Consider the following 19,125-nt stretch of genomic DNA (forward strand, 5'->3'; position numbering starts at 1 on the left):
CATATGGGTGTCTCGAAAAACCAGTTCTCTTAAAGATTATTTTGTTAAAACTGACACGCCGGGCTTTCAGGCCGTAGGCCGAGCACGAAACAAGTCCGGACCAACTCGGGCATGTGGGCCGACCCGGCATGACACGAAACCGTTCCGGGCCAACTCGGGTTGTGCCATGCCGGGCCCGATGGGCGATGGCCAGCATGTTTTGAGAATGCGTTAGTCTTTTTGGCTGGTCTAAGAGCATCTTCAACAAGAAGTACTACACGGGTACCAAGAAACTAGTGACCAATGTGCAGAAGAGATGAATACCACAACTAAATAGTGGTTAATTGAAGAAGTAACATGTGCTACACGGATACCAAGACAGAAAAAAAGATGACATGTGGATCCATCAAGAAAAAAAAATGAATAGAGAAAAAACATATTAAAAAAAGAGAGAAAAAATTCAGTATCAACGACCGTTGGAGATGGCATAATTGCATACGATGGTTCCTCGATCGCCTAGTTTGGGGTTCGGTGCTGCCGAAGTAAACTGTCTGTCTCGCCTCCACAAAAAGTTGGAAATGGTACGCCCAGACTCGTATTGTATATTTGTATGCCATCCGTAACTGAATTAATTATTCTCTGGTTCCACGAGTCAATCCATCCTTCTGGTCTTCTCCAGGTATCAGCCCAGGCCCGCCTGCTAAGTGTTCGGCGGAATGCTCTCCTGTGTGCAAGCAGTTAACCATAACAGAACAAGGCATACCATCTGTTCGACAGAATGCTTGCGAGGAACAAAACAAGCTGCAACACCCTTTGCGAGCAAGCTAGCTGGAGTATGTAACGTCTTCTGTTTATTTAGTATCGTTTGTAGAATTGAAACGATTTGGAATTTAACAATTTACGGTCATCAAGTACAGATATCTATCTTTATGTCGGCCCATCAGACTATGAAAGGTTCCAAGTCCACACCACACACACACACACACACACACATTTACAGTCTTGCGAAATATTCACACCCATGACTCGATTGACCCTTTACATTGCACTGCTCTGCTTATCAAATGAACACATTTAAAATACTATTACCGTCCAGATACTCATAGGTTAGAATCTAGGCTGATCTAAAACAAAGTAGTAAGCTAGCGCAGCAGGAACTGCAACCATCATACCAACAATTATCCTGCAAGAGAAGACGATAACAAGCAGATGGTCTCAGTTTGTTATTCCACCGTAAGCTGCTTACTATATTAGGATGGTAGGAGATTAACTTACGCAGTGCTTAGAATATCTGCGTGCAAATTATACTCCTTCGCAAACACAAATGGTACTATTCCTTGAGGTAGAGCTGCCTGTGCGGAAGCTTCGGAAGTCAGGTGTAATTTTTGTCTTTGAATTTAAGCAATTATGAATTGTCTCATGTACAAACAAAAGAGCGGAGTAAAACTTACCTGCACAATGGCCACCTTGAGCAAGATTCCACGCATCCCAACAGCATAGGAAGAGATCACCATTAGGGCTGGTCCTAGAAAGAATCTAATGCCTAGTGATAGCAGCATCCTTTTAGTTCCGCAGACTATAATTTTTGTTTGTAGAGCAGTGAAAAGGCCTGTAGCACAAGTAGTTAGGAGTTAAGACATGTAACTATCTTTTCCAAAGTTTATCTACATATTACTATTTTTAACTTTGCCAGTGTTATTTGCACCTAGGCTGAACATTGCCATTCCCAGCCCTCCATCTGAGAGTATTCTGATGGAGTTGCTGATGATCACGGGTAACTGTATTTGCCACCTGCAGGATATGTTATACAGTTCTATGAAATAACTAACTTCTGGATTCCAGTTTGAAAATGTAATTTCATTCATATAAACCCATGTTCATACCTGAAGCTAACCAGTGCCCAAATTAGGCCGATCAGGCATGCGTACATGTTTGGATTCATCACTAGCTTCTTCCCCACCACCAACAGAAAGTTGAAAGCGCTTGAACATTTTGCTGATACACCTTTTGCCTGGCCCTCTTGGTATCTTTGCTGTGTAGTTCCTAGAGTACCTGGTTCTTCCTCAGCTTTGGAACATGGCATGAGATGAAAATCGTTCAGTTAATCAGACAAACTAGTCAACACACAGAAGTTGAAGTTGCTTTGTACACAAGCATATGATAAGTTTGAAATGTACCTTAACCATGACCCATGAAAATTTAATATCATTGTTTCAGACAAATCTATTTCATACGAGATGAATTGTATTCCAATAGACAAATCTCAAGTAAATGCCACTATAAACCATTGGAGATTCCTCATTTGGAATGAGATATACTCCCTCCGTTCCTAAATTCTTGTCGTTGTTTTAGTACAAATTTGTACTAAAACAACGACAAGAATTTAGGAACGGAGGGAGTAGTAATTAGATTACTCTTTTTTATTTCAGGTATGTTAAATGTCACTGTAGGTCCCTGGAAAAAATGAATGCACTTAACTACTACCATGTTCCTGCAACATTAAGAAAGGAACACAAAGAAAGGAATTTGGAAGAACTTGCATTTTTATCTCGAATAAAAACATGGGAACTTAATTGATGCTGTACAGATGTAACGACTTCAGATCCCATCCTTACTCTAGTTCAGATGATTACCTGTGATTTCAGATGACGTCGTGGGAACAATTCCTTTAGCAGCCCGAAACTCAAGCAGAAATAGAAGAAGTGTGTACCAAATTAGGCTCTGTAGGACAACTATCTGACTTATCAGGTTGAGAGCTTCATCACCATACATTCCTTTCAGCAATGGGATACCAACAATCAGTGTATTCGGCAGTGTTGACAAAGAGAAACCTGTAATCAGCCAATCGAACTTCTCCGCGCAACATGCTCTGGAAATGGCTGCGAATCCCAGCAAGGCAAGCAACTTCTGTAGGATGTCTGCGAGTATGAGCTTGAGATTCATGTCGTAAGGATTGTTTGTAGAGATGACCTGGAAAGAGAGGAGAGGAATGGAAAACTTGGCCACGAACTTGTTGATCCCAGAGCACTGCTCCGGGGTGAACAGCTTCCACCATTTTATGGATAGGTAGGCTAGTATCATGGCCACATACAATGGGACTGTCGCTTCAAGAACGTGATAGATGGCTATCCAAGAGATCATAATGGAGGGAGGAGCCTGAAGAACACTCCAAATCTCCTTCCCGGTTGGGATCTAGAATTTGGGCGCACTGTAGCTGCCTTATATAGACCACAGACAGAAGCCAGGTTTTGTGGAAACTTTTCCATGCAGGGTTTAGCTTTAGCAGTGCCTTTGAAGTTGTCCAAATTACCCATGCTGGTTAAATCCCACTTGCACCCTTGTTTACTGAACATGTGAACAAAAACCTACGTATGTAGGGCCCCTCTTTCTGAATAATGATAAGGAATTGACCATGTTTGTATGGAAGTATAAAGAATTGAAATGATTACTTAGACCAAATCTTGTCTTCATCCAGATTCATGTCTTTAAACCTGCTAAAAGTTCCTTATTGTTTTGTTTATCTGCTTAAATATAATAATAGTGAAAGAGCAATCCAGGATATTTGGTAAGGGTATGTCCTTTTGATATCTTGTTGACTCGGTGGGCCTCTAAATTTGGTCATGTTAATGATTCGGATGGAAATCAGATATATACTTGATGAAACTTCTAATATTTCTTGTGATCTTTAGGTGGAACCAACTGCGGAGCCTGGTTTTCTTGGGGGGGTATCAGTTTTGATGCTCTTCTTCGGCCCTTTTAGGAGATCTCGTCAAGTTTTTTTTTACGGTAAAGGAACTATTTTATCCGACTTTCCTGTACTGCTGCATTTGTCAGTCTGAACTCAGCTATCACTCTCAAAGACATCTTAAACGAAGTGCGGAATCAAAGCGTGTTTAATGGATTGTGTTCCTCTACAGCTAGTTAAGCTTGCCCGTGACTCGCTTGCATGAGACACATTACACAACATGGTAAGCACTAAGCAGTAAAATGACCAAGGCATGTGCACCAACAGTTGAAAGGCAGACTAGCATTACTTTCTCTTGTCCTTTTGTTTTCTGGTGAGAAGAACAAGACTTTGGAAAAAGAAATCGTGTGACGATCCAGCAAATGATACAGAAGCTTTGGCATAGCTTGTCGGTTTGGTGATTAATTTAGCATCAGTGGATCACTTCACCAGTGTTCAGTTCATCCAGCAGCATGGTGGTCCGCACTTTGCCATGAACAGAACTATTGAACTAACTTGAATTTTTCTTTTTTGCACACGGTAATATTGTACTTATCTCTTCCTTTGTTCCCTGACCGCAGGTTTCGTTCTTTACTCGCAGTTAAAAATGGCAACAATTATGGTAATAATACCTACTGTTTACTTGCACTGATCTTATGTTGACATCCTACTGTTGTAAATACCATTCAGAGCTCTCTGGCATACTTATTTCTTGAAAGTTTGCGCTCAAAAGATCAGTGTGTGTTTTATCCTTCCAGGTTTGCTGTCATTTTCTCTGGATTTCCCCCGTCCAGCTTCCTGTACTGTATTATTCCTAGAAAGCTGATAAGTAGAAGGAAAGAATAAAGAAGTTAATTGTAAAAGAAGCAACGAAGAGATGTACTTGTCCAGTTCACCAGATTTTCCATGCTTCTCCAATTGTAGCAAAAGGCCCGAATGAGTGCTGAGGTGAAACTTGCTTTGAGACCATGGCATTTTTCCCTTAAGTAGCAACAGTGCATCTTCCTTTGCTCAAGTGAAGGCTTCCCATTTGCTGCTTCTCTTTATGCTCTTCATCAGCTGTACTCTGTTGTGGTTGGCAGCCTTTGCAAGCTATCAGGTGTTAATCTTGCAGGGTGACCCAGGCAGGCTAGGTTTCCTCCTTTCATCTTTACCACTCATCATCTTATCTCTTTGCATGGATGAAACTTACTCCAGTCTTCAGCTAACGATGCTTGTACAAGGGGTTCTCCCTCTGTCTAAAAATTAGATTCTTCTAAAAGGGGTTCTCTCTCACACGCACAAAAAAGGAGATTCTTGTAAAAGGGGCCAACATATAGTTTATACATTATGTCGTTTTTTATATTACTTTGGAAAAGGCTAAGCACCGAGCTCACGTTATGAAATACTACCGCTTTCCATGGTTCAGTTCTGCTGTGATTTTATGGCTTATTTTGTATTCGAATTTTTTTTAGCTGTACTCATATTGTTTGCTTCAGACGTCAGAGACGTGGTGCAAGGAGATTAACCCAGCAAGCAGAACATCTTTGCCGGACTTTTGTCAGGTTTTGCCAAAGCCCCTCCCTGTCCCTGAGCTGGCACTGCTCCAGGTAACCAGTTCTGATTTTTTTTTCTAGAATACACCCAAGCAGGTGTATCATATATTGAAAGAGGATTCCATGACGCGGTTACATGTCCGTAGGCGTCAGTAAAGCGACTATTCTATTACATTCCACAAGGAATCCACTAGACTAGAAAGCGAAAAATCTACACTATGAAAAAGACCCGCGCTCGACCATGCCCTTTCTTCACTATCGATCATTTGTTGTATCTTTCTAACACTTGGAGTCGCTGCATCGAACACCACCGAGTTCCAGCAGATGAGAGTAATGCTAGTGTTGAGCTTCCTCTTCTCTTTCTTGCCTTGCTCGTCCACCATTCGACAAGAGAGGCTTGCGGAGTAGGGAGCCAACAAAGCCTGTTCCAGCCCCGCAGCGAGGCCGACCACACTTCCCGAGCCACGATGCAACCAAGAAGAAGATGGTCAATGGTCTCATCGTTTTGATCACACAAAGGACAGCGTGCCGGGTGGGGCAAACCCCGCTTCGAAAGCCTATCTGCCGTCCAACATCTATTTTTTAGAGACAACCACATGAAGGTCTTGCACTTAGTTGGCGCCTTGGAGAACCAAACCTCAGTAGCCCCCGCAGCAAGCACATGACCCCAGAAGAAAGCCGCGTACGCAGACGAGGCCGTGTAGGTCCCATTGCCGCTCCATTTCCAACGGAAACGATCATCATCGTTTGAAAGAATCACCTCAGCCACGCGGTCATGAACCACCAGAAGATCCACAAGCGCCTGAAAGGAGAACTCCGGGTGGATGGCCCAAAGCCAACCATTGGCATGCAAAGCCTCAGCCACAGAAAGCCTGGATGCCCTACCCGAGATCTTCGATAGCAGCGTAGGCACCAAATCCGCAAGCGAACACCCCTTCGGTAGCCAAGGATCATACCAGAAATGTAGGGCTTCACCGTTCCCCGTCGCCACCTCAATCGCCCCCTCACAAAGTGCTCTGCCCTGTTCCGGGATTTGGATGTTGAATTTAGCCCATGGGCGCGTCGGGTCCGCACGACATAGCCACCCCCATCGCGTTCTGAGTGCAAGATTGAGCAGCTTCAGATTGGGGATGCCTAAACCACCAATCTCGCGAGGGGAGCAAACATCTTTCCATGCCACTAAGCAGTGTCCTCCACGGATGTCTTTTCTGCCTTTCCACAAGAACCCATGGCAGATCTTCTCTATGCCCGCAATGGTCTTCATAGGAAGGTTGAGAGACATCATGGCATAGACCGGCATAGCCGAGAGGGTCGATCTAACAAGGGTGAGCCGTCCCCCAAGAGTAAGCATAGGGGCGGACCATGTCTGGAGCCTATTCGCCACCTTGTCCACCATAGATGAAAATTGAGTTGCCATTGGCTTCCGAAGCCCGAGGGGTAAGCCCAAGTAGGTACATGGGAAAGGCCCCACCTCACAACCAAGCATGCCACCCACAAGGAGGTCGTGCTCATCCGAGCAACAGATTAAATGCGCTGAAGTCTTCTGAAAATTTACATGGAGCCTGGAGACCACACCAAAGTCCTCGAGCACCGCCGCAGTTGCCCGCAGTTCTCTCTCAGTCGGCTACATGAAGATCACCGCATCGTCCGCAAAGAAGGACGCACGTTGAGAGAGACCTCGCGCGGCCAGGCGCTCGAAAAGACCAAAGGACTCTGCCTTCAATAGCACCGTTCAGCACATCAATAGACCAGTTCTGATTTTGATCTTTCAGGGTACTCCTTCCGTTCCATAATTCTTATCTCAAATTTGCCTAAAAGTGAATATATTTATTCTTAAAATGCGTCTAGATACATGTAATATTTTGATAAGAATTATGAAACGGAGGGAGTATCTGACAGCATCCCCTGGGCTTCATAGACCCTCTTTACCTTCTTTGCATGTCTGTGCACTTGGCCCCCTTCAATGAGCTGGCTCGTGGAAATGCACAGTCCACAGATTAGCGGGCAGGTCATTAGTCCTTCATAACGTGAAATGCACAGGCGCTGCAGAGTCTTGTCTCGTAAGCCATAATGCACCGGTTTTCATTATGTTCCCGTCAAGAAAAGACAGGTATATGGTCTCATGCACCAAGTGGCCTATACGTTGTTCCGGGGTTGTCATAATCATTCACGTCATGTTAACGCATTCGGTACCTGGATCTCACCAAGTTTGACAAGAGATACTGATTTAGCCGAGGTTTCTTGGGCAGCCGAATAGCCGATCGACGCGCTTGAAGCTCGCAGGTCGACCGACGGGAACTAATCCTACGCAACCGGCCGGCATCGGATAGGCGTGGAGGGGCTAGGAATGCTGATACGCGATGGCGCATGCGTGGAATGCTGCGTGGCCCAGAGTTTTTCCTGGCAATGTTATCTGCAACTCGTGTTTCCCAACCACGTAATGCACCACGCTAACGCCGCATGGACCCCTTTGTCCGTTCTCCAGCGATTCTCAGCACCTGCAAACTATAGGTAGGTAGTGGTGGTGGCTCAATGCGCAGCTCAGGGGCGAAGCCAGACAACCGTCAGGAAGTAAATGACTTGGATTTAGAGAAGTCGTATTTGGCTCACTTCAGTACTTCACTGCAAATAGGATCAAGGAGAGGTACTGCGCAACAGCCAACGGCACAAGGGACCAAATACAGTGTCAGCGGCCGGGCAGAGTCCAGCCGCGGCGGTGTCCGTGCGCCAAGCTGTTGTATCGTGCGTCCCATGAGCCCACTGCACGAGCCGAATGCCCGGCCCGCTTCACCTCTCTGCCCGGCATCAACGCAAGTCCCGCTCAATCCAGCAATCATATCTTTGCCATTGCCCCCATATCGCGAGCGCGGCCCTGTAGCGTGTCAACAGCGCCGAACGAATACACGCTCACATGCTGTTGTGCGATCTATCTGGATTCTCAAGTAAGATGGGCGCGGCGAGCGACGATTAGACGCTTCCGAGATGCGCGGGGATAAAACCAAGGTACAAGGAGCTCCTAAGCATAACATAGACATAGACGTACGTAGCGACGTACACACGCTCAGGCATATCGCACACATATTCATCAAGTCACCACTGCCCAAAGACGAAGCTGCCTCGTTGGCATTGGGTTCACCTGAGCTAATGAAATTTATAAGTTTCTTCATTAAATAGTGCCAAATCACCGTCTATTAGTGGAGGGTGAACGCAAGAGAGAACGAGAGATGACCCCCTCAATTTTGGTTTTCTTCTTCCTTTGTCCCTGCCAGCTGCCACTATCGGATAATGTTGCTTATAGCACTAAAAAGATCTTTACTACTGAAATGATGTTAACCGGTGGCAGCGAGGTCCATCGTCTTCAAGCCATTAAGATGATATCGTGTATGAATTATTTGATCCGAAACAACAATATCAGCCCTCTTAAAACATGTAGCACAATGTTTTTTTTGGGCAGCGCAATGTTTGATTTTAGCATGCAACAACGCACGGGTATTGTGTTAATAATAATGAGATGCACAAAGTGTCAAATGTGGCATTTGACCCCTATTGAATTAAGTGTACCGCAACCCAAACTAAGCTTGGTTTTCAGGCAAAACTAAACTTTAGCGCCAATAGTCATACATTTAATCACAAATACAATTATGTATGGCTAACTATCAATACAAATCTTCGACCTCCGGCTGCTCCCCTCATCTTGACAACCAATCTAGCGTCGAGAGACAGGGGACCATAGATCAACGTTTGATATCTAGTTTTACTATCTGTAAAGTTCTTGTTTTCTTAGCAGTAATGTCATGGTGTCGTCTGGAAGAATGGTATTCTTACTCCATATGAAAAAGTGGATCTAGAGGTGTTGACGTCGAAAAACCATGATGGAGCTTATATTTGTTTCAGGTGTATCGACATGATGTACATTGGTCGTTATAGAAAAAAACTGTTGAGCTATCGATCATGTTACAACAAATTTAGAACTGAAGAGAAATACATAACCCCAAAAATGACACTGTTTGCTAAGACACTTCACAGGTCTAACAATTTTCAAAAAATAAAACTCACCTGAGAGTCTATTAGGGCATCTCCAACAAGGTAGCAGTTAGGAGCGGTACTAAAAATTTTCTCCCCCTTTTTCAATGTGTTTCATTTTTTCTTATTCATTTCTTTTTCTTGATGGACCCAAATGTCATCTTCTTTGCTGTCTTGGTATCCGTGTAGTACATGTACTTCTTTAAGTAACCATTATTTGGTTGTGGCATTCGTGTCCCTGCACATTGTCCACTAATTTCTTGATCCCCGTGTAGTACCCCTTGTTGAGGATGCCCGTACATACTCATTGAGTGTGCTCCGCCGGTTAGAGAACTTGTCGAACTAGATAAACCTATAATCTTGGGTTCTGTGATGCATCTCGGCCAAGAATTTGCGTGATACGTCGACCGGCGGGGAGGCCGGCGTCATTTGCTGGAGTAAAATGCACTAACGGTCCCTGTACTTGGGCACGCGGCTCGCTTTAGTCCCTCAACTCAGGATTTGCATCCTTTAATCCCTAAACTTGGCTTAAGCGCTCACTTTCATCCTTAATTACGGACGCGTGCGAATTCAACGCCACATCGGACGGTCAACCCTGCCAGCATTGACAAACAGACACCCGTCTTGGCGACTATTTTGCAGTAACCCCCCTCCCAACTTTTTTACTCAGACTTGGTCGTGTTTTTCAGTTGCCCCCTCCCATCCCATCCTTCACCTAGAAACCCCCGACGCGGAGAAGAATAGAGAGAGACGGGAGTAAAGGGAGAAGGGAGGCGACGGAGTCGACGTCGGTTGCCGGCTTGATCGTCGACGATCGGTTGCCGGAGACCAATTTTTCTGCGGAAATCGGTTGCCAGAGATCGATTCGCGATGCTGCTGGACGGACGACCGGAACGATGGTGCCAATCCGGCGACCCGCCGCTCCTCTACGGTGAGTGCATCTTTCTCTCTGTACGCATGCGATGTGGATCGATTTGGCCTTACTATTATGCAATCCAGTCAGATCGTGTGGTAGATTGTTGGTATTGACTGATGGAGACTCGATTTTGGGGGTTAGGGTTTTGTGAGCCAAAGGTCTTCGGTCCAAGTAAACCTATTTGTGTTATCAAGAGATGAGCACGGAAGAGAGGAGATGAACTGGGATCTAGGGATTTGAGGTGTGGGGAATTTTTTTATATGTTTCAGGTGGAGGACAGATTTGCAGAAATAAGAAAGTTATTGGGGGGGGGGGGGGGGTTATGCGAGCGGGAAACCTCCCGCGCTTTCTCTTTGTCCATGCTGGCAGGGTTGACCGTCCGACGTGGCGTTGAATTCGCACGCGTCCGTAATTAAGGATGAAAGTGAGCGCTTAAGCCAAGTTTAGTGATTAAAAGATGCAAATCCTGAGTTGAGAGACTAAGGGCTTCTCCAAGGGTGACTAGCCAAATGGACAAGCCATCCGTCCGTTTGTCCGCCGTCCGAACAATTTGGCAAGTGTCCATTTACCACATCACCCAATGGACACAAGCTAAATGTCCGCACCTATTTCTTAATGAATTCTATTATAAAACAACTATGTATTCAACAATATCAATGCAAGAATAAATAGTAGAGTGCAAATTAATTTGAAACAACTATGTACACTTCTAAACTGTCCATTTACCACACATATACACTTATTATATTATCAACAACTACATACTCGGCAACATCAATTCAAAGGTAATAAAACCTATGGCTGTTCATGCATATCAATAATAATTATGTATATGTTTTTGTGTCCTATATAAATCATTTGATTGTTTGGTAAAGTGTCATGATACAGACGGTTTGTATTATCTCAATTAATCATCTTTCCATGTCATATCAAAGCCATATTCATGATGTGGCATTGTCTGCGGACATTGTCCGGCTTGTCATATCAAAACCAAATTTGGCTAGCATTTGGCTTGCCTGCGGACAAACGGATGGATAGTTTCAATATGGCAAGCTCGTTGGATGGGTTTTTCTTGTCCACGGACAAAAACGGACAAATGGATTGTACTGGACTAGTGTACTTAGAATGCCCTAAAGCGAGATGCGCGCCCAAATATTGCATTTTACTCTCATTTGCTGCGAAGCTGCGATACCAAGACGAGAACGGCGGATGCGCCTGCTCCGTCGTCAAAGCCATCTCAAGTCCAAACTCCATCAAAAATTCCAAATGACATGACATGTTGCGGGGCGCTCCGAAATCACAATCCAACCAAATGCCGCCGCTCCCGCGTCGCCTCGCGCCGCCCCGCGACCCATCGTCCACGCTGTTCCCGTCCCTCACCGCGGCCTCCTCCCAGCTCCACCTCCGCGAGATCCACGCGCGCCTCCTCGTGTCCGGCCGCCTCGCCTCCCACCAAGACCACGCCGCCTTCCTCGCCTCTCTCGTCTCCTCCAACCACCTCTCCTACGCGCGCCGCCTCCTACCCCAGCGCCCCGCCTCGCTGATCGTCCACAACGCTCTCCTCCGCGCCCTCGCCCGCGGGCCGCGCCCCGACGCCGCCTTCGCGGCCTTCCGCGAGCTGCCCCTCGCACCCGACCACTACTCCTTCACCTTCCTCGTCCGCGCCGCGACCTCCCTGGCCGCCGCTGCCTCGGCTACGCCCGTCGTGCCCACCACCGAGGCGGGCGTGAGCCTGCTCGCGGGGTCCGTGCGCGCGGCCGCGCTCCGCCGCGGGCACGCGGCGGACCCTCACGTGCAGAGCGGGGTCGTGTCCATGTACGCCGCGGTCGGGGACGTAGGTGCCGTGCGGGCTGCCTTCGAGGAGATCCTGAACCCGGACGTGGTGTGCGTCACTGCTATGCTGGGAGCTATTGCCGCTGGAGGCGACGTGGACACTGCGCGCGAGCTGTTCGATGGAATGCCGGAGAGGGACCATGTGGCGTGGAATGCCATGATCGCGGGGTATGTGCACGTGGGCAGGTCGTGGGAAGCCTTGAGTCTGTTCGACGAAATGCAGAAGGCTGGGGCTGCTGTTGGTGAAGCGACGCTGGTGTCAGTGCTCACCGCCTGTGCACAGATAGGTGCACTGGAACGTGGCATGTGGGTGCATTCCTACATGCGCAGCCGTGGGATGCGGGTGTCGGTCACACTGGGCACTGCTCTGATGGATATGTATTCCAAGTGTGGCATTGTGGCAACAGCGATGGAGGTGTTTGAGACCATGAGCGAAAGGAACGTCTACACTTGGACCAGCGCGCTGAGCTGCCTTGCCATGAATGGCATGGGGAAAGAGTGCCTTGAGCTGTTCAAGCGCATGGAGGGAGCAGGGGTGGAGCCAAATGGTGTCACCTTTGTCTCGGTGCTCCGTGGATGTTCCATGGCTGGGTTGGTACGTGAGGGACGCGCATGCTTTGATTCGATGAAGGATAAGCATGGAGTTGAGCCTTGGCTTGAGCACTATGGCTGTATGGTCGATTTGTATGGGCGAGCAGGGCGGTTAGATGATGCTGTTGATTTTATCAATGCCATGCCAGTGGAGCCACATGATGGTGTATGGGGAGCATTGCTCAATGCTTCTCGTATTCACAATAACATTGAGCTAGGCAAACACGCAATGTACAAGCTCACGGCGATTGAGTCCAAAAATGATGCGGCTCATGTGTTGTTGTCTAATATGTACGCGGAAACACAGAATTGGAAGGGTGTCAGTAAAGTTCGGGACATGATGAAGGCCAAGGGAGTCAGAAAGGTGCCTGGTTGTAGTGCCATTGAGGTTGATGGCAAGGTACATGAGTTCTTCGTTGAAGACAAATCACACCCCAGATTCAACGAGATCATGACGATGCTAGCAGAGATGAACCATAGGCTGAGGTTACAAGGGTAAACTGCAAACACAAAAGAGGTACTGTTTGATATCGAAGAGGAGTAAGGAGACATCTCCTTGCACAGCGAGAAGCTGGCCCTTGGCTTCAGTCTCATCACTTTGCCGGAAGACATGCGGATTAGGATTGTGAAGAACTGAAGAGTGTGCAAGGACTACCAGGATTATACCAAGTTGATATCAAAGGTCTTCAACAGGAGATTGTGCTGAGAGATATGAAGAGGTTTCACCATTTCAAACATGGAGCGTGCTCCTGTAGGGATTACCGGTGAATTTTTCTGTGATTGTCCCTATGAAATTTTGACGATCTATTCACACCTAGAGGTTAGTACTCTTTTTTTGAGAAAATATTAGTGTTTGTACTGTACACCTTGTACTAATAGTGTAGGTGATCAGCACATACTTCAGCAAACCATGGATTCCATATGCTGCATATACGGCAAGTGACAAGTCTGCTTGAGCAGATCATATGCTATGCGCCATGGCTGGCAGCAAACACCAACCCAAACGCCAAACTAGTGGCTCGTGACTGTGTACCTGACGGTACTTACGAAGTACGAACAATTCACACCCAGAAGTGTCCAACAAATGTGGTGGCGTACTGGCCTGCTTGATCTAACTTCGGCGAAAAGCTGTATGCAATGAGATCACATGGGCAAGCAGCAAAACATATGCAGGACATGTAATACGAGATGGATATACACCGTTGAGGCACCGCTAGATGTACCGCGGCAGCGGACAGCCCACGGGAGAGATCCATGATCTTCGGCAGCAGCAGTATCTCGCAGCCTCGCAGGCCAGGCAGCAAACAAGCGTCGGACGCAGGGAACATAAACACAATTTAGAACACCAATTTGTTCGGCTACTCTTATTCTTACATTACTTGGTACAAGCAAAAATGCCACACTGGCAAACTGCATAGTGTATATACTAAATACAATTTCTCTATAAGATGATGTATTTGTTATGATCAAAGAGACATGAACATTTACATGTATGTCACTGCCTGCTACATCTCCAACATTGCCGACAAACTGGAAGGAGCAGCCAAAAGAACATTGTGCTTGCCATGATACAGCCTGCTAAAAATTTAAATTTGGCAAGTTAAATTTCAGCGGAAGAACAGGGACACACTTAATTTCATATAACAGAATATTAAGATTTGAGGTTTAACAGTTCATGTGGCATGACATAGTACTTCTTTAGCAGAAACACTTATAACCATGAATAATGTCCAGATTAATATCGACATGAAGTCGTCAGTTTTCTGATAGTAACTAAGAATGGGTAATTCATTTTTACTTTTGATCAGAAGTATCGACTTTTTTTTTGCTTTGTGTCAGATGTCAAACAGCACTGCAACAACACCACTTTTGATAGCTTACACTGGTAATTTAGAGCAGAACCTTAAAGCACACTTTGCATTCTACAGCGGACAGTGTCAATATATCTGCCTACTTGTTTTACGCATTACAAGTTGCAACTCCCTTCCTGAGCACTACCATTATATTTCGACACAAAAGTTTGTGCCCGCAGCAAGGAGTTGTTGCGGACACAAGATTAAAACCAAGACAACAAATGTTTCTACTTACAGAACATGAGGAGAAAGGATAAAACTGTTGCTACCTCATGAGGACAAGCCAATCTTCTTCATGACATACTTGGTTCTCTTCCGGAGCCTCATAAACACAATGACCATGCAAGCAAGCACCCATGGTGGGAAGTTCAGGTTTCCCAGCTTGGATGTCTTAACCCACTCGGGCATTTTCACCTCCTTTAGTAACACCGCAGCTACCATTGTCACTGCAGCGACACTGATCATCACCTTCGTTATGGGCTTCAACAGAGAATCCTGAAGCACGAAAGAGGCAAACCCATCATGTAAAGTCTTCGTAATACTCCCTCCTTTCAGTTAATTAGGCTTGTCACTAGAATCACAATAACCAAGAAGTGCCTCGTTAAGTGTTACTCCCTCCATCCCAAAATAAGTGTCACAATTTTGTCTAGATATGTACCACACACGTTACGTTGTGTAGATTCACTCCTTTTGGGAAAAGTTGCGACACTTAATTTTGGAATAGGGGGAGTAGAACTTAGAATAGGTATTAATACAACAAAAATGTCCACCATTTTCCTTCACTTTCACATTGGAAACCAAATTACACAGAAATTGATATGAATGTACTCCCTCCGTCCAACAAAAGACGTCTCAAGTTTATCAAAATTTGGATGTATCTAGACATAACTTAGTGTATAGATGCATTCAAATTTAGTCAAATTGAGACATCCTTTGTTGGACGGAGGAAGTAATTACTACTCCGTATTTGCTTATTCTCAAAGCAAATGAGTCTACAAACTGAACATTTTCAGATTTTTGAGATGTGTCTTATAAACTGAAGAGGAGGTTGTAGCACCAAAGACGCAAACACGTCATATACAAACTGAGGTGAAATTGATGTGCGACGGGGGTTTTGGAGTACTGCAACTTACCTTGGGTTCGCCATCGAGGAAGATGGTGGAGTTGGGGGCGTAGGGGAGAAGGGAGCGGCCGTTGCGGGGGTTGAATCGGATGGCGACGCCGCGGGCGCTGGACGCGGGGTCGAAGGCGAAGACGCACTTGAGGCCGTGCTTCTCCAGGATGTCTCCCACCTCCAGCTGGTCCTGCGTCCACCCGCCTAGCGGCGACCGGAACACGGCCACCGGTCCCCGGCCCCGCCGGAAGAGCTGCACCTCCACCTCAGGGGCCGTCTCAGATCCTCGCTTCCCGTTCTGGACCGGGGCAGGGGACTCCTCTTGGATGGCGTCGTCGCTGGCCGCCGCCGACGCAGCGGCCTTGTCGGCTGCCGGCTCCATTGTTTGTTTTGCTCGATCGGGTTCAGGGAAGACGAAAAAGGAATCTACCAATCTGATTGTCGAGAAAAACAGTACTCATTGGGGTGTTGAAGAGGCAAGTTTTAGGCAAAGCTCTTTACTGGGCCAGGCCAAGCCGAAAAACAAAGCCCAATATCTATAAAACAGAAGCAGTATACTATTCCCTCGTCATAAAATAAGTATCTAGACATGCATTTTGAAACAAAATTACGACACTTATTTTGAAACGAAAAAAGTACATTGTAGAATCAAAGTAAGTGCTTTCTAAATAGAAAAAGGGACCAAAGCACAAGTATTGCCAATCTGCTATGCATTTCCCTGAAAAAATTGTTTTAATCCATGATAATATTTTCAACAGAACTCTGAAACTAGTAGGTCAGGATCAGAGTCCAGCATCAACCCCAAGCCGTCGACGACGTCGTAAATCTCAGCTGATTTCGGGTGATATGTGTCTTGCACCAGGAACTTGTGCACCTCACCGTCCAGCTCTATCCAACTGTAGGCAGACAGCTTCTGCACGTTGTTGCTCCTCATCAGGTCTCTGACCTCTCTCACATCAACCCATAGGCCGGCATCAGCGTAGATATTTGACAGGAGGACGTAGATCGAGGAGTTGTCAGGCTCCATGACGAGGAGCTTGCTCGCGGCAAGCTTGGCGAGCCTGACGTCTGCGTGCACTCTGCAGGCACTGAGCAGAGTGGTCCAGATCACCGCGTTTGGTTCAACTTGCATGTCGCAGATGAACTTGTACGCCTCCCACAGTCTGCCGGATTTGCAGAGGAGGTCCACTATGCACGCACAATGCTCCACTTGAGGAGAAACATGGTGTTTCCTCTCCATCTCTTCGTAGAACGCCATGCCTTGGTCTACCAAACCAGCATGTGTGCACGCTGCTAGCAGCGCGACGAAGGTGATCTCGTTGGGTTGGACCCCCTCCTCTGCCATCTTTTCGTACAAGCTGATCGCTTCTTCTGCAAAGCCATTCAGTGCTAGGCCTCTGATCATGGAGTTCCAAGTGATGACCACCTTTTGTTTCATCCGGTCGAAAACACTGCGGGCTCTGCCAACATGCCCGCACTTGGTGTACATATCGATTAGTGCTGATCCTAGGTAACTGGTAAGTGGTAGCCTCTGACTCTCAGCATAGTTCCCAATCTGCTCTACTAGTTCATCAGAACCCAACTGAGCACATGCAGATAGCACCCCAACAAGCGTCACTTCATTTGGCCTGCAATCGGTCGCCTTCATCCTCTCAAACAGCTGTAGAGACTCAAGTGGCCTGCCATTTTGCGCATAGCCAGCAATCATAGTGCTCCATGCCACGACATCTCTCCGCGACATACGGTCAAACTCTTGACGCGCCTCATCAATAGCCCGACACTTTACATACATTTCCATCAAAGCAGTGTGCACTATCACGTTCTGCAAATCCTCCTCTCCGATCAGAGCCCTTACCCGCTTTCCAGTATTAAGATCACCAGATTTGGCACATATCGAAAACATTGTTGTAATTGTGATGGCGTTTGGCCTTGCACCCTCACTCAGCATCCGATCGAACAACGTCAGCGCTTCCTGGAATTCCCCACCATGAGCATAACAGGCGATCATTGAATTCCACGAAGCAGAAGTCCTTCTAGACATACCATCAAACAGCCTCCTGGCCTCATCCACATCACCGGACTTTGAATATCCGGTGATCAAACAATTGATTGGTATGGGATCCTTCACCGGCATCTCCTCAAATACAAACACGGCAGACTCCATGTCCCCGTTCTTAGCATAAAGATCCACCAAAGCAGTCTGCACAAAGATATCCCCAAGCAGGCCCCGGACAAGCGCGTGACAGTGCACCTGCCTGCCCTGACAGGATGCGGCCGACAGCGCGCACGATTTGATGACGAGCGGAAGGCAGCCGGGCGGGACCTCGGCGCCCTTGCGGTGCAGCGACGAGAAGGCTTCGAGTAGCTCGTGGTGCGCGGAGAGCCTGGAGAGCGCGGAGAGGAGCGTGCTGCAGAGCGCCGGGGTCGGGCGCGGCAACGCGTCGAACAGGCGGCGTGCGGCGCAGGAGGTGGTGGGGTCGGAGAGGAGGGCGTGGAGCGGTCGCGTCTTGAGGAGGCCGGCCTCCATCGTTGGCGGTGGGCAGCGCTCGGCGGGAGATTTGGGCGGGCGGCGGTAGCGCGGTCAGCGTGGGTGATTGAGGCCTCGACGAGGTGCGGCGGCAAGGCATGTCGCGCTGCGAAAAGGTCCGGCTCTGGCTCGGCTCACGTGTTCAGTCATTGGGCACTATAGTAGTGCTCGTGGCGGCGTGGCGCCCTCCGGTGCCAGTGCCAGTGCCGTCGTGCGTGATACGGGGCGGCGGTAATGCATTGCTTTGTGTTTCGGAGAGCATCAGCGAGGCGCCGCGGTACGTGCTTTGCGGAGGGGGCGGCGCACTCATGTGACCGTAGTACACTGCTAGTTGCTCTGGCCAGGTAATCCCTCCATTCCACGATACAATTCTCAACGTGTATAGATTTTTCTCATTTGTTCCATAATACACCACATTTTTCTCTTGATACATGACTCCGGCCAATAACTATTCACATCCATTTATTATTAACCCAATATGAATGATTATGTACTAAAAACGAGAGTTGTCTTGGTTAAAATGTACAAATCTATATGAAGTGTATTTTGGAATGGAGTGAGTATAATTTGGGTATATCACACTTCATGTAAATACGTAGAATGAAACAGAGAACATATTCGGACCTAGGTTTGCTGCTCCCTCCATCCCAAAATGAGCGACGTGGATTTGTATAAAAATTTATAGACAACTAAGTCACTTATCTTGGAACGGAGAGTATACTTGCACTCGAAACAACGCAATAATAACCAATGCAAAGCTTCCATGACTAGCTGGGCCCAAACCAAATGTTAAGAAAATTTAAAGAGAAAATTTCATATATGCCATCTAAATTTGCACCATCTAAATCTACCATTCAAAATTTGCACCACATCCAAATTAACCACTACCATTCAAAATGTGCACCACATTCAAATTAACCACTACCATCAGTAGGCCGTTAGTTGACCAGCAAGTCGTTCATGAAAAGACAATTTTGCCCCTAGCACCTTTATCATGTCAGCGACAACTATTCATTATGCTACTACATAA

At 46.9% G+C, this 19,125-nt stretch overlaps 4 protein-coding genes and 1 long non-coding RNA gene across 7 annotated transcripts; 2 read left to right on the top strand and 3 right to left on the bottom strand.

Annotated features, from left to right (window-relative positions):
- Positions 1-232: 232 nt before the first annotated feature.
- LOC106866190 lies at positions 233-5,114 on the top strand. Of its 2 annotated transcripts, none has more exons than XR_002963807.1 (5): positions 233-560; positions 659-812; positions 3,669-4,182; positions 4,285-4,325; positions 4,462-5,114. It is a non-coding gene; the product is annotated as an uncharacterized LOC106866190 (long non-coding RNA). The 2 variants fall into 2 exon arrangements; XR_001406103.2 differs by having other exon boundaries at positions 248-560; positions 3,669-3,765.
- LOC100822334 (probable auxin efflux carrier component 8) lies at positions 809-3,577 on the bottom strand. Its single transcript, XM_003569632.4, has 6 exons — positions 2,613-3,577; positions 1,863-2,046; positions 1,685-1,770; positions 1,431-1,588; positions 1,255-1,331; positions 809-1,162 (listed from the first exon to the last, which is right to left on the bottom strand). Exons 1-6 carry the CDS (start codon positions 3,118-3,120, stop codon positions 1,087-1,089), a joined length of 1,089 nt encoding a protein of 362 aa, XP_003569680.1. The 5' UTR covers positions 3,121-3,577; the 3' UTR covers positions 809-1,086.
- Positions 5,115-11,309: 6,195 nt separating the features above from the next.
- Positions 11,310-14,074, top strand: LOC100825406 (putative pentatricopeptide repeat-containing protein At5g40405). Its single transcript, XM_024459915.1, has 2 exons — positions 11,310-13,421; positions 13,494-14,074. Exon 1 carries the CDS (start codon positions 11,454-11,456, stop codon positions 13,098-13,100), a length of 1,647 nt encoding a protein of 548 aa, XP_024315683.1. The 5' UTR covers positions 11,310-11,453; the 3' UTR covers positions 13,101-13,421; positions 13,494-14,074.
- LOC100822854 lies at positions 13,922-16,029 on the bottom strand. 2 transcript variants are annotated; one of them, XM_010233928.3, is made up of 3 exons: positions 15,588-16,029; positions 14,724-14,949; positions 13,922-14,179 (listed from the first exon to the last, which is right to left on the bottom strand). In XM_010233928.3, exons 1-2 carry the CDS (start codon positions 15,948-15,950, stop codon positions 14,725-14,727), a joined length of 588 nt encoding a protein of 195 aa, XP_010232230.1. In that variant the 5' UTR covers positions 15,951-16,029; the 3' UTR covers positions 13,922-14,179; position 14,724. The 2 variants fall into 2 exon arrangements, with proteins under 2 accessions (XP_010232230.1, XP_003569682.1); XM_003569634.4 differs by having other exon boundaries at positions 13,922-14,176; positions 15,588-16,028.
- Positions 16,030-16,162: 133 nt separating this feature from the next.
- LOC100825712 (pentatricopeptide repeat-containing protein At1g08070, chloroplastic) lies at positions 16,163-18,416 on the bottom strand. Its single transcript, XM_010233929.3, has one exon. It carries the CDS (start codon positions 18,093-18,095, stop codon positions 16,320-16,322), a length of 1,776 nt encoding a protein of 591 aa, XP_010232231.1. The 5' UTR covers positions 18,096-18,416; the 3' UTR covers positions 16,163-16,319.
- Between the last annotated feature and the right edge of the window lie 709 nt (positions 18,417-19,125).

Source organism: Brachypodium distachyon, chromosome 2 (genome assembly GCF_000005505.3).
Source record: "Brachypodium distachyon strain Bd21 chromosome 2, Brachypodium_distachyon_v3.0, whole genome shotgun sequence".
Taxonomy (NCBI): domain Eukaryota; kingdom Viridiplantae; phylum Streptophyta; class Magnoliopsida; order Poales; family Poaceae; genus Brachypodium; species Brachypodium distachyon.